Source organism: Mobula birostris, chromosome 7 (assembly GCF_030028105.1).
Source record: "Mobula birostris isolate sMobBir1 chromosome 7, sMobBir1.hap1, whole genome shotgun sequence".
NCBI lineage: Eukaryota > Metazoa > Chordata > Chondrichthyes > Myliobatiformes > Myliobatidae > Mobula > Mobula birostris.
This window is the reverse complement of record NC_092376.1, coordinates 180,437,947-180,452,448: the sequence shown is the minus strand read 5'-3', so window position 1 is coordinate 180,452,448 and position 14,502 is coordinate 180,437,947. Positions and strand designations below refer to the sequence as shown.

The 14,502-nt window shown below is 43.5% G+C and overlaps 1 protein-coding gene across 1 annotated transcript in view; it reads left to right on the top strand.

The window, feature by feature from the left end:
• LOC140200616 (protein diaphanous homolog 1-like) overlaps positions 1–14,502 on the top strand; it is a 460,372-nt gene that overhangs the window by 233,179 nt on the left and 212,691 nt on the right. Inside the window, exon 17 of the mRNA XM_072264176.1 lies at positions 9,128–9,242. Within this exon, the coding sequence (XP_072120277.1) occupies positions 9,128–9,242 (115 nt within the window). The remainder of the gene's footprint in view (positions 1–9,127; positions 9,243–14,502) is intronic.

The following is a 14,502-nucleotide window of genomic DNA, read 5'->3' as shown; positions in this document are numbered from 1 at the left end:
CGCCTACCGGAGCAACAGGTCAACAGAGATGCCATCTCTCTGGCCTTACATTCCTCCTTAGGAAACCTGGGGAATAAAGAAGCATATGTAAGACTCCTTTTCATTGACTACAGCTTTGCCTTTAATACCATCATTCCAAATAAACTGATTTCTATGCTCCGGAACCTGGGCCTTAGCACTCAGATCTGCAGCTGGATCTTCAACATCTCACAAACAGGACCCAGGCTGTAAAAATAGGGGAGAAGCTCTCCTCTACAATCACTCTAGCACCGGTGCCTCACAAGTCTGTGTACTCAGCTCCCTGCTGTACTCACTGTACACCCATGATTGTGTAGCCAAGTTTCCATCAAACTCAATATATAAGTTTGCTGATGACACCACAATTGTAGGCTGTATCTCGGGTAATGATGAGTTTGAGTACAGAGAGGAAATTAAGAACCTGGTGGCATGGTGTGAAGACAATAACCTATCCCTTAACGTCAGCAAGAGGAAGGAATTGGTTGTTGACTTCAGAAGGAGTAGTGGTCCGCACGACCCCATTTACATCGGTGGTGCGCAAGTGGAACAGGTCAAAAGCTTTAAGTTCCTCGGGGTCAATATCACAAATGACCAGACTTGGTCCAACCAGGCAGAGTCCACTGCCAAGAAGGCCCACCAGCGCCTTTACTTCCTGAGAAAGCTAAAGAAATTTGGCCTGTCCCCTAAAACCCTCACTAATTTTTATAGATACACCGTAGAAAGCATTCTTCTAGGGTGCATCACAACCTGGTATGGAAGTTGTCCTATCCAAGACCGGAAGAAGCTGCAGAAGATCGTGAACACGGCGCAGCACATCACACAAACCAATCTTCCATCCTTGGACTCACTTTACACCGCACGCTGTCGAAGCAGTGCTGCCAGGATAATCAAGGACACGACCCACCCAGCCAACACACTTTTCGTCCCTCTTCCCTCCGGGAGAAGGCTCAGGAGCTTGAAGACTCGTACAGCCAGATTTGGGAACAGCTTCTTTCCAACTGTGATAAGACTGCTGAACGGATCCTGACCCGGATCTGGGTCGTACCCTCCAAATACCCGGACCTGCCTCTCGGGTTTTTTTTTTGCACTACCTTACTTTCCATTTTCTATTTTCTATTTATGATTTATAATTTAAATTTTTAATATTTACTAATGATTTTTACTCCAGAGAGCACAAAATGTGGAATCAAATATTGCTGTGATGATTGTACGTTCTAGTATCAATTGTTTGGCGACTATAAGGTACATTCTCCACTCTGACCTTTTACTACTTCTTGCCTGCCTATTACTCCCCCTTGGGTCTCCTCCTCCTTCGCTTTCTCCTATTGTCCACTCCCCTATCAGATTCTTTTTTCTCCAGCCCTTGACCTTTCCCAACACACTGAGCTTCACCTATCACATTTCAGCTAGCCTCTTACCCCTCGCCTCACCTTTTAATTCAGGCATTTCCCCTTTCCCTCTCAGTCCTGAAGAAGGCTCTCAGCCTGAAACATGGATTGTTCACTCTTTTCCATAGATGCTGCCTGACCTGCTGAGTTCCTCCAGCATTTTGAGTGTATCTTTTTTATATATAAAAACCCAAGGAATGGCGAATTCTCTCCCTATTTCTTCTTTTGTCAGCAGTGGTCTTCAACACAGCTGACAATCTACCCTGTTGATAGAAACGTCAACTTCAGATGAGAAGCCATTCGATCTTTGGTGTGAGGTCTGCTCCTCAGTATTGTCACAGCTGACCATCCCCATGGGTGGCAGGGTGGAAATGTGTCTCTGCCAAAAGAGGCGCAAGGTGCTGCTTGCTACTGCTAGCCTGCAGGTCACCCTTGGGCAAGGCATAGCGCCTACTTCGCCCCCTCAATCAGGATCACTAGAAACCACATGAGCAGGTGGTATGGTCGTATGAGCAGCTGGTGCACGTCACAAGTCCTGGTTATGTGACCAATGAGGCCAGGCAGACAATCTGTAAAGAGTCACCCGTCATGTGAAGATGCTGCCCAGAGGACGGTAATGGTAAGCTACTTCCATAGAAAAATTTGCCAAGAACAGTCATGGTCATGGAAATACCACAATGTCATGCGACACAGCACATAATTGACGAGTAACTATCCCAATTCAGTACCTTGATGCAGCTTTATCCCATATTTATCGATCCCTCTAAGCCTATGGAAAAGTATTGGCAACTCTTCCTTAAGGGTAATGAATCTGTGGAATTCTTTGTCATAGTTGGCTGTAGTGGCCGAGTTATTGGGTATATTTAAAGCCGATGTTGGTGGTTGCTTGATTGGTAAGGGCATCAAAGGTTAAGGAGAGAAAGCAGGAGAATGCGGTCGAGAGAGAATATAAATCCATCATGTTTGAATAGTGGAGCAGATTTGAGGGCCAAATGACCTAATTCTGTTGCTATTTCTTGTGTCTTGTCCATTAATTTGGCTTTGACTGTTTTTAACAGTGGAGAATGCCACAGGTTCACCATTCTCTGGGAGAAGAAATTTCTTCTCATCTCAGTTTTAAAAGCAAGGCTCTTATCCTTGAACTATGGTGCCCTGGTCCTGCTTTCCCCAGCCATTGGGAACCTCCATCCTGCATCTAATCTGTCCAGTCCTTGTAAATATTTTGTAGGTTTCTATGAGATCCCCTCTTGCTCTTCTAAACTCTTAAACCTAATTGATCCAATCTGTATAAGCATCAGACCTGCATCTTAGGAATCACTCTGGTAAATCTTTGCTGAACATCCTCCACAGCAGTAATATCTTTCCTCAATTCTAATAGCATTTCTGTTTACAGTCTGCATAATATTGCTCTTAAGAGATGCTGCAAATGCAAGAAATCCGAAGTATCACTTTCGGAATACTGGAGGAACTCACAAGTCAAGCAGCAGCTATGGAAGGAAATGAAGACTCTGTGTTGAGACCCTTCATCAGACTGAATACTACACTTGCTCATTGGCAGGATCATAATCAGCAACTATATGTAATGTTTTTCTGTCTCTGAGCCATCTTATTATTTCTGGATGTCTGTAAGGATTTTTGTTTCACTGTTTGTCTTCTAAATCTGTTGCTTCCTTTTGGCCATTATCATTTGAACACACTACAGTCGGATTCATGTGTGTCTGTAGATCACAACTGCCATAGTGCTTTGGCACTAAGCTGAATATGTTCGCAGATCGCAAACAAGAGAAAATCTACAGATGCTGGAAATCCAAGCATCTGTGGGTCTTGGCCCAAAACATCAACTGTTTTTTTTCCATAGGGACTGCCTAGCCTGCTGAGTTCCTCCAGCATTTTGTGGATGTTCACAGATCTGTCCTATCACCAGAGTTGCCAGCTCAGGTCATCTGCAGTTGAAACTCTCCTCCAGGACTGTTGCTTCTACACCTGACTTCTTTAATAAATATCTGGTTGTCTGTTCATCTTTCAGCCAATGTTCTTTTGTGCTTACTCAAAACTGCATCCTAACAAATTTAAAGCCTCATTCACCTAGCGCCTGTGTTGCTGTGACATACTGGCGCTTGCCCGTAAGCTACTTGGTTTTAAGGTGCTTGCTCTTGTTTTCAAGTCCTTCTATAAATCTATAGTTTTCTTTTATCCCATCTCTGCAATCTCATTCCACACCATAACTCCTTTAGTTCTTTTTTGTGTCTTGTGAATACATTCTACTTTATCCTTCCCGAAAGGGTAGAACATGGTTATGCACAGAGTGAACTGAAATCGACTTTTACCTTCTGCCTTCAACAAGTTTGGGAAGTGTTAGGTTTGGAAGTAACATGTCATGACTCCAGATAAAAATAAAACCATTCACAGACAATGAATAACTATTTTAAAGTAAGCACTTAGTGCTAATGAAGGACAATCACAAAATAAATAATGCAGCCTTCTTCATTTGTCAAACCAAGCTAATGTCTCAATAGGTGATTGGGGAAAAAAAACATGCACTTCTTACCGTCATTAGCTGGGACATAGAATGTTAGAGCAGGGAAGTTATGATGCAACTTTTTAAGTTATTGGTTGGGACAAATCTGGAGTATTAAGCAGAACATTAAACAGTACAGCTCAGTAGAGGTCGTTCGACCCAAGATGTTGTGCTGACCTTTTAACTTACTCCAAGGTCAATCAAGCCCTTCCCTTCCACATAGCCCTTTGTTTTTCATCTTCCATGTGCCTCTCTAAAAGTCTCTTAGATGTCTCTAATATATCTGCCTGTACCACCACCACTGGCAGTGAGTTCCCTGCACCCATCACTCACCGTAATAAAAAAGAAACTTGCCTCTGACATCTCACCTATACTTTCCTCCAACTACTTTACAATTATGCCCTCTCGTATTAGCAATTTCCATCCTGGGACAAAGGTGCTAGCTGTTCACTCTATCAATCTCTCTTATCATTTTCTGCACCTGTAAGTACAAGATAATTAGATGTTCTTTTTGGCCTAATGCTGAAATCAACTGGAGACAGCACTGCAAACTAATTTTTTTCAAATTAAAACTCACTATATGAGCAACTGTGTAAAATAACAGTCAGGTCCCAGGTCCATGGCAAACTCAGGTGGAGGTGGGGGGTTGTCCCGATGCTGATACATCTATGTTTTAACAAGCAAGTGTCTCTCTCCATTATCTAACAATTCTCTCCAATATCAAGCATTTTCAAGTAGATAGCCTCTCACTTTTCTGCATTTTATTCCTCCATTTTGACTATTCACTCAGCTCATCTGTCATGATCATCGTCATCACCATCACTGCTCACATTCCCACTTGGTTTTGGATCATCAGTGAACATGAAAATATTACCTTTGGTCTTCTCAGCCAAGTCATCGATATGGGTCCCAAGTACTATTCCTCTTGGACGCTACATATCACAGCCTACTAACCACAGAGGACACTGTTTATTCCTACTTGGTTTTCTGTTTGTTTGCCAACTCTCAATTCACGCATAGTTGTGTAGCAGTTGGTGTAAGGCTTTAACAACGCCAGCGATGGGAAGATCGGGATTCAATTCCAGTCGCTGTCTGTAAGGAGTTTGTACATTCTCCCCATGACTGTGTGGGCATTCTCCGGGTGCTCCATTTTCCTCCCACGTTCCAATGAAGTATGGGTTAGGGTTATTAGTGTTGAGGCCACATGATGTTGGTGCAGGAAGCACCTTCCATACTCACCTCTTCTATTAGAGGCATCCTCAAAGAATTCCAATGAATCCGTGTTGAACTGACTCCATCATATTCTCATTTTCAAAATAATAGCTACAGCTGGTGGAATTCTGAGATAAAAATCAAAAGATCCTGGAACGTTAAACATGTCAAGTAGTAGCTCTGGAATGAAAAGCAAATTCTGAAATATGTTAACACTTTTTTTAACCATGAATGTTGCTTAACCTGTCAAATGTTAGTATTATTTTCCAGGCTTGGCTTTGAACATAATTAATCAAATATTTAAATTTTTGATATTATAAAATATAATACATTACTAGATTTGTAACTTATGGAGAAATTAATGAGGAAAATGATAATAAAAGTTAATAGCTTGCAGGAACTCTGGCCATTAGATAATCACTGATATTTAAGACATTATGGAATATTTATATTGAGTCGGTATGATGGTTCATGTTTCTAATAGATACTGAAATATTTTTTGTAGAATTCAGAATTTTCTGGAAGGTGTGGAAGATTTTGTTCACTTAGTCGATAAAGCGAGGAAATAGAAAAAACAACTGGGGCTTCAGCAAAATGCTTGTGCTAATGATAAAGTAGGATTGCTCCTTAATGTCTGTACTTTATAATTGAATAAGTTTAGTTCTTGCTTTTACCTCCTGTCATTTGTTACTCTCCAAGAATCAGAATCAGGTTTATTATCACTGAGTACAGAGTAAATTTACAAAGTTCTCCCGGGGACTGGAGGACCTGAGTTATGAGGAATGATTGAATAACTTAGAACTTAATTCCTTGCAATGTAGATGATTGAGGGGAGATTTGATAGAGGTGTACAAAATTATGAGGGGTATAGATTGGGTAAATTTTAACATCGTAAACCAGCGGGTTGTTGTTATGTCTCCTGCTCTCTGTGAAAATGGGGGACACCTCCCTCTCCCTTATTAGGGAGAGAGAGAACCTGTGGGTTGCTGAATGCCAGATGAAATGTGATCGTCTTTGGGGTAACTGCAAGATCTGTATCTTTGCTATTGCCTAGCTCACACTTGTACTCGGTGGTGGGTGCGTTTTTTTTTTGACAGTGGGGGGGAGGGGGATTGTTGCTCGCTGCTGCTTACACGTGGGAGGGGAGGAACTGGCAGGGGACTTTGGGGTTCTCACGTTTAACTGTCATTCATTCTTTGGGACACTTCTCTGTTTTTGTGGATGTTTTGTGAAGGAAAAGCATTTCAGGATGTACAAAGTATATTGTATACATTTCTCTGACATTAAATTGAACCTTTGAACATTTGAAATGCAAGCAGGCTTTTTCCACTGAAATTGGGTGGGGCTACAATTAGAGGGCATGGGTTAAGGGTGAAAGGTGAAAAGTTTAAGTGGAACCTGAGGGGAAACTTCTTCACTCAGAGAGTGGTGAGAGTGTGCAATGAGTTGCTCACACAAGTGGTGCATGCAAGCTTGGTTTCAATGTTTACAAGTAGTTTTGATAGATACATGGATGGGAGGGGTATGGAGGACTATGGTCCTGGTGCAGGTCAGTGGGAGAAGGCAGTTTGGCACAGACTAGGTGGGCCAGAGACCTTGTACTTTGTTGTTTTGTGCCAGCAGTATAGCGCAAGAACATAAAATTACTACAAATTACAAAATAAATAGTGCAAAATAACTAATAATCAGGAAGTGTTCATGGACCACTCAGAAAACAGATGGCAGAGGGAAAGGAACTGTTCGTAAATCATTGAGTGTGTGTCTTCAGTCACCTGTACCTTCTCCCTGATGGTAGTAATGAGAAGAAGGCATGTCCTGGATGGTGAAGGTCTTTGGTAATGGATGTCTCCACCTCGAGGCACTGCCTCTTGAAGGCCTCCTTGATGGTGAGGAAGGTTGTTCCCATGATGAAGCTGGCTGAGGATGCAAAACCTCTGTAGCCGTTTGCAATCCTGTACATTGGAGGCTGCATCCCTCAATATGAGGCATCACCCCGGTGAAGCCACAGTACAGGACGACTTGCATGCTAAATACTATAAACAGCAAGTAATAGACAGCTAAGTGGTCCCACAACCAACGGATCAGATCTAAGCTATGTAGTCCTGTCACTTACAGCCATGAATGGTGGTGGACAATCAAACAACTCACTGGAGGTGGAGGTTCGACAGATATCTTCATCCCCAATGATAGAGGAGCCCAGCACACCTGTGCAAAAGATAAGGCTGAGGCATTTGCAACAGTCTTCAGTCAGAAGTGCTGAGTAGATGATCCAGCTTGGCCTCCTCCAGAAGTCTCGAGAAGTATGCAACCAGTCCAGTTCTCTCCACGTGATATCAAGAAATAGCTGAAAGCACTAGATACTGCGAAGACTATGGACCCAGACGAAATCCCAGCAATAGTCCTGAAGACGTGCTCCAGTACGTGCTGCACCACTAGCCAAGCTGTTCCAATACAGCTACAACACCGGCATCTACCCAGCAATGTGAAAAATTGCCCAGGTATATCCTATACACAAGAAACAGGACAAGTCCCACCCAGCCATTTACTGCCCTATCAGCCTTCTCGCGATCATCAGCAAAGTAATGGAAAGAGTCATTAACAGTGCTATCGTGCAGCACCTACTCAGTAATAACCTGCTTATGGATGCCCAGTTCGGGTTCTGTCCAGGCCACATAGACCAAAGAGCTAAATACCAGAGGTGAGATGAGAGTGATAGCCCTCAACATCAAGGCAGCATTTGACCGAGTATGGCATCAAAGTGCCTAGCTAAAATGGAGTCAGTGGAAATTAGGGGGGGGAACCCTCCACCGATTGGAATCATATCTGACACAAAGGAAGATGGTTGTGGTGGTTGGAAGTCAATCGTCTCATCCTCAGGACATCACTGCAGGAGTTCCTCAGGAAAGTGTCCTAGGACCAACCATCTTCAGCTGCATCATCAATGACCTTCCTTCCAACATAAGCACAGAAGTGGGGATGTTCGCAGATGACTGCACAGTGTTCTGCACCATTCCTGTCTCCTCAGATAGTGAAGCAGTTTATACCCAAACGCAGCAGGATCTGGACGATATCCAGGCTTGGGCTGAGAGGTGGTAAGTAACATTCGAGCCACACAAATGCTAATCAAAGGCCACCTCCAACAAGAGAGGATCTAACCATTGTCCCTTGACATTCAGTGGCATCACCATCACTGAATCCCCTACTATCAATATCCCGGGGGTTTCCATTGACAGGAAACTGAACTGGTCTAGCCATATAAACACTGTGGCTGCCAGAGCAGCGTGTAACTCACCTTCTGACTCCCCAAAGCCTGTCCACAATCTACAAGGCTCAGGTCAGGATTGTAATGGAAGACTCGCCACTTACCTAGATGAGTGCAGCTCCATCAACACTTGAGAAGCAACTTTCACAAGCATCCAATCCCTCCAGCATGGACGAATATTTGCAGCAGTGTATACTACCTACAAAACACACTGCAACAACACACCAAAGTTCCTAAGGCAGCACCTTCCAGACCCACGACCACCACCATCTAGAAGGATGAGAACAGCAGATACCTGGGAACACTACCACTTGGAAATCCCCCTTCAAGTCACTCACCATCCTGACTTGGAAATATATCATCTTTCCTTTATTGTCGCTGGGTCAAAATCATGAAATTTCCTCCCTAACATCACTGTGGGTGTACCTACACCTCAGGGACTGCAGCGGTTCAAGAAGGCAGCTCATCACCACCTTCTCAAGGGTAACTAGGGATGGGCAATAAATGGTGGCTTAGCTGGCAATGCCCACATCCCATAAATGAATAAATTTTAAAAATCCCCAGCTGTGATGCCATCAGTCAGAATGCTCTCTACTGTACATCTAGAAATTTGCGAGATTAGTTTAATTCAGTTCTCTAATTTATATTTCTACCTAGCAATTGTTGATCACTGACTTTTTTCCCTTTCATATTTTCAACTATGTTATTCCTCATTTGTTTATCTTCCAGCTTGGGCCTAAAGATTTAACGGAAAAGTGTTTCTGGGTCAAGGTGAAGGAGGACAAGTATGAGAATAAAGAACTGTTTGCAAAACTCACTGTTGCATTCTCCGCCCAGACTAAGTGTAAGTTACTGATAATGTTTTGGTTAATTTGATTTTCCCTAACTGTGATTTGAATTTATCCGAGTTAAATTTATGATAAGCAAACTTTAAGTTTGGCCAAACTGAATTTCAAGAACAATTTCTAGACCCATATAAAATAACAAGTTCTTAGAAGTATTGTGTTTCAGGCCAGGAGTTTTTGAGAATGAAAAGCTGGTCGCCTTGAGAAGAAGTTTCTTCAAACCTAATGTTTTCAAATTCTTCTTTCACTAACACCAGATATTGGAATTTTTGATGCATGAGTACAAGATACAAATCTCTAAATTCAGAAAGCTAAGGTACTCCTTATTTCCTGACGAAGGGTCTCGGCTCAAAACATCGACTGTACCTCTTCCTCAAGATGCTGCCTGGCCTGCTGCGTTCACCAGCAACTTTGATGTGTGTTGCTTGAATTTCCAGCATCTGTAGAATTCCTCGTGTTTATGTACTCCTTATTCATGCCCTTTCCTAGAGCATGTTGTCATTTCACTTCCCACTTCATGAAAGCACTCCTGGAGCTGTGCTTAATTACAGCTGGATCAGAAATCTTTATTAATGCACTTTAACCTTGCCTTTGAACAAATACTGACCCAATTGCCTTTTAAGCATAAATTAGTTGATTCACAATGATCTTTTTATTTATTTTTTGGGGTATAGTACAGAACAGGCCCTCTAGGCCAATGAGCCACAGCCCCCCGGCAATCAATCTATTTAGTCCCAACCTAACTAATCACAAGACAATTTCCAATGACCAATTAACCAACTAACTGGTATGTCTTTGGACTGTGGGAGGAAACAGGGGCACCTGGTGGAAACCAGTGCGGTCACAGAGAAAACCTTACAGAGGTCGCCGGAATTAAACTTTGAACTCAGTAACACCCCGAGCTATAATAGCATCACTGCAAGCACTACACTAGCATGGCGCCCCAAAGTTTTATCTTCACTATGTTTCAAACTCTACTGGGAAGGTTTGACTTTGTTAGCGTTGTTCTTTAATTACTATCTGATGTTAATGTTATTATTATGTGCTTGCTGCCAAAGGTTCTTAAACTTCTCTACCATACCTGAATTATTAAGCAAGATAACTAGTGTGATTAAATTTTTCTAAATTAAAAGATGAATCCTGCACAATCACCAGTAGAATTGACATTCAGAAAATGATCCATTTGAGGGCCCAGTTCATACTTGCTCCGTGTATCTTGAACTGATTTTGGGAGTCGCATCACTCGTGGTAATAAAAGAGGGTATTCCTTTATTTCACTGGGACAACACAGATGATTCCAACTTCGGTCTGTAGTTTGTTCAGCCATTAATATTACTTAATTTTTGTTCATCTTATCTTGTTGATAAGTCACTGTATACTTGATGTGTATTGTCGGCTGAGATATGACCATAAGACATAGGAACAGAATTAGGCCATTTAGCCCATTGAGTCTGTTCTGCCATTCACCATGGCTGATTTATTATCCCACTCAACTCTAGTCTCCATCTACATCCCTTCGTTCCTTATGTGTGGTGTCATATGGCAGTGGCGATCATGATTGTTCTTGGTAAATTTTTCTACAGAACTGGCTTTCCATTGCCACCTCCTGGGCAGTGTCTTTACAAGACGGTGACCCCAGCTATTATCAATACTCTTCAGAGATTGTCTGCTTTCATTAGTGGTCACATAACCAGCACTTGTGATATGCACCAGCTGCTCATATGACCATCTGCCGCCTGCTGTCACGGCTTCACATGAACCTGATCCGGGAGCTAAGCTGGTGCTGCACTTGCCCAAGGGTGACCTACTGGCTAGCGGAGGGAAGGGGCGCCGTACACCTCCTTTGGTAGAGACATATCTGCACCTCACCACCCTCCATCTACATTAGAATTTCCAAATTTCCATCAGACCAGCTGATGCAGTCTTATTTATTGAAGTAAGAGGTCAGGATGTACAAACTGACAGTACAAATTCATGGAGAGGAACTTAATAATATTGCGTACAAAGTCCAAGTCTAAGGACTTCAAAGGATGGTTCCACTTTGTGCTCTGAATTTGCTTTCTTACGCTTGAATCTGCCATAATAAGACCATAAGATAATGGAGCACAATTCGGCCATCTGGCCCATTGAGTCCGCACCACCATTTCATCAAGGCTGATCCAATTTTCCTCTCAGCCGCACATGTTCTGCCTGTTTCATTCTTGCTCATCTTCCAAGTCAGTAAAGCCATCACATCTTAGATCCATCTTAGAATTAAAAATTTTCTTCAGCAAGTTGCTTTAGTGAGAAAACTACATGGTAAATAAATCATGAGCTCAGTAATGGAATCATCTTGATGGTGCAATTTTAAACTGCTATCCAGTTTGAAGAAGTTCCATTTTCAGTTAAAGCAGGGAGACCTTAATGCATTCTTGCATCATAGTTAATTTATTTAATCATTACTTGCACCATAAAAATCTTTGCAACTAAAATACTATCTCACTGTAGCACTCAAGTGCTGTCTTCTCCACATTATGTTTAATTACTTAGGTACTAAGGAGTGAAATGTGTTGCAATTCTGCTAGTGTCCCTCACCTCCTCTCTCCTCCTGGCTTCATCTGCCCATCATCCATCTCCCCTCAGTTCACCATTCACCTACCAGCCCGTATCCCACCACACTTCCTCTCCTCTTCATAGTGGCTGAATTGTCTCTTTACTCTCAATCCCAAAGCATGCTTTTGACCCAAAAGAGTAATATAAGATTATTAAGGGACTGGACACGCTGGAGGCAGGAAGCATGTTCTCGCTGATGGGTGAGTCCAGAACCAGAGGCCACAGTTTAAGAATAAGGGGTAGGCCATTTAGAACGGAGTTGAAGAAAAACTGTTTCACCCAGAGAGTGGTGGATGTATAGGATGCTCTGCCCCAGAAGACTGTGGAGGCCAAGTCTCTGGATGCTTTCAAGAAAGAGATGGATAGAGCTCTTAAAGATAGCGGAATCCAAGATTATGGGGATAAGGCAGGAACTGGATACTGATAGTGGATGATCAGCCATGATCACAGTGAATGGCGGTGCTGCTCAAAGGGCTGAATGGCCTACTCCTGCACCTATTGTCTATTGCAAAACATTGGCAAATCCTTTACTCCCTGCAGCTGTTGCTTAACTGAATTGCTCTCATTATTAAACAAAATCTAAACCACTGCTGTCCTTTAAGCCACATAACAAATTCAAAAGCACACATCACAAGTGGAATACCTATCCAGTATCTCTAACAGACACTCCTTCCTTCCCGCTGGTATCTGGTGGTAAAGTGTCACTCACAACACGCTGGAGGAACTCAGCAGGTCGGGCAGCATCCATGGAAACGATGAGTCAACGTTTCAGGCCGGAACCCTTCATCAGGACTGTAGGGGGAAGGGGCAGAGGCCCTATAAAGAAGGTGGGGGGAGGGTGGGAAGGAGAAGGCTGGTAGGTTCCAGGTGAAAAACCAGTAAGGGGAAAGATAAAGGGGTGGGGGAGGGGAAGCAGGGAGGTGATAGGCAGGAAAGGTGAAGAAGGAATAGGGGAAAACACAATGGGTAGTAGAAGGAGGCGGAGCCATGAGGGAGGTGATAGGCAGCTGGGGGAGGGGGCAGAGTGAAATAGGGATAGAGGAAGGGAGGGGGAGGGAATTACCGGAAGATGGAGAATTCTATGTTCATACCAAGGGGCTGGAGACTACCTAGACGGTATATGAGGTGTTGATCCTCCAACCTGAGCTTAGCCTCATCATGGCAGTAGGGGAGGCCATGTATGGACAAATCTGAATGGGAGTGGGAAACAGAATTGAAGTGGATAGCTACTGGGAGATCCTGTCTGTTGTGGCGGACGGAGCGGAGGTGTTCGACGAAGCGGTCCCCCAATCTGCGTCAGGTTTCACTGATGTAGAGGAGGCCGCACCGGGAGCACCAGATGCAATAGATGACCCCAACAGACTCAAGTGAAGTGTTGCCTCACCTGGAAGGACTGTTTGGGACCCTGAATGGTGGCAAGAGAGGAGGTGTAGGGACAGGTGTAGCACTTACAGGGATAAGTGCCGGGTGGGAGATCAGTGGGGAGGGACGTGTGGATAAGGGAGTCACGGAGGGATCGATCCCTGCGGAAAGGGGAGAGGGGTGGAGAGGGAAAGATGTGCTTAGTGGTGGGGTCCTGTTGAAGGTGGCGGAAGTTGTGGAGGATAATGTGCTGGATCCGGAGGCTGGTGGGGTGGTAGGTGAGGACAAGGGGAACTCTGTCCCTGTTGTGGTGGCGGGAGGATGGGGTGAGGGCCAAAGTGCAGGAAATGGAGGAGATGTGGGTGAGGGCATCATTGATGACGGTAGAAGGGAAACCACCATCCTTAAAAAAAAAAAAGAGGACATTTGAGATGTCCTGGAACGGAAACCCTCATCCTGGGAGCAGATACAGCGGAGACAGAGGAACTGGGAATAGGGAATGGCATTTTTGCATGTGGCGGGGTGGGAAGAGGTATAATTGAGGTAGTTATGAGAGTCAGTGGGCTTGTAGAAGATGTCAGTGGACAGTCTGTCTCTGGAGATGGAGACCGAGAGATCGAGAAAGGGAAGAGAAGTGTCTGAGATAGACCAAGTGAATTTGAGGGCTGGGTGGAAGTTTGAAGTAAAAGTTGATGAAATTGATGAGCTTAGCATGGGTGCAGGAAGCAGCACCAATGTAGTCGTCAATGTACCGAAGGAAAAGTTGGGGAGCAGTACCAGAATAGGTTTGAGCACAGGTGGTAAAGTGTACCTGTTCATTGTGCAATAGCAAGTCTCCAAGGTTTTTTTTTGTCAGCACCTCCCAAGCCTACACTGCCTGGATATAAGCAAAGACAATAGGCATACAGGACCAAGTTCATATTCTCTTCCACAGCATGCCAACTTGGAAATGTATTGACCATCCTTTTATCAACTGATTAAAATCCTACAATACCCTTCCTATGTCGCACATGCAAAATCCTTTCCGTATTTCCTTATGACATAGAAGCAAATTATTCAGTTCATCAAACCAATGCAGCTCACAGAACAATCCATTGCCAAAGATGAGCGTATTTTCATACACACAAGTGCAATGAAAACTTACTTGCAGCACCGTTTTAGATAGCATCAGCTAAGCAGCATTCGCAAGAAGAATGTACTGTAAACAAATGAGTACACAATTCTTACAAGAAGGAACACAGAACAAAATAATCCATTGTACGGTAAAGTGATCAAAGTGGTCATAGTTCTGTTATACTGAGGTCG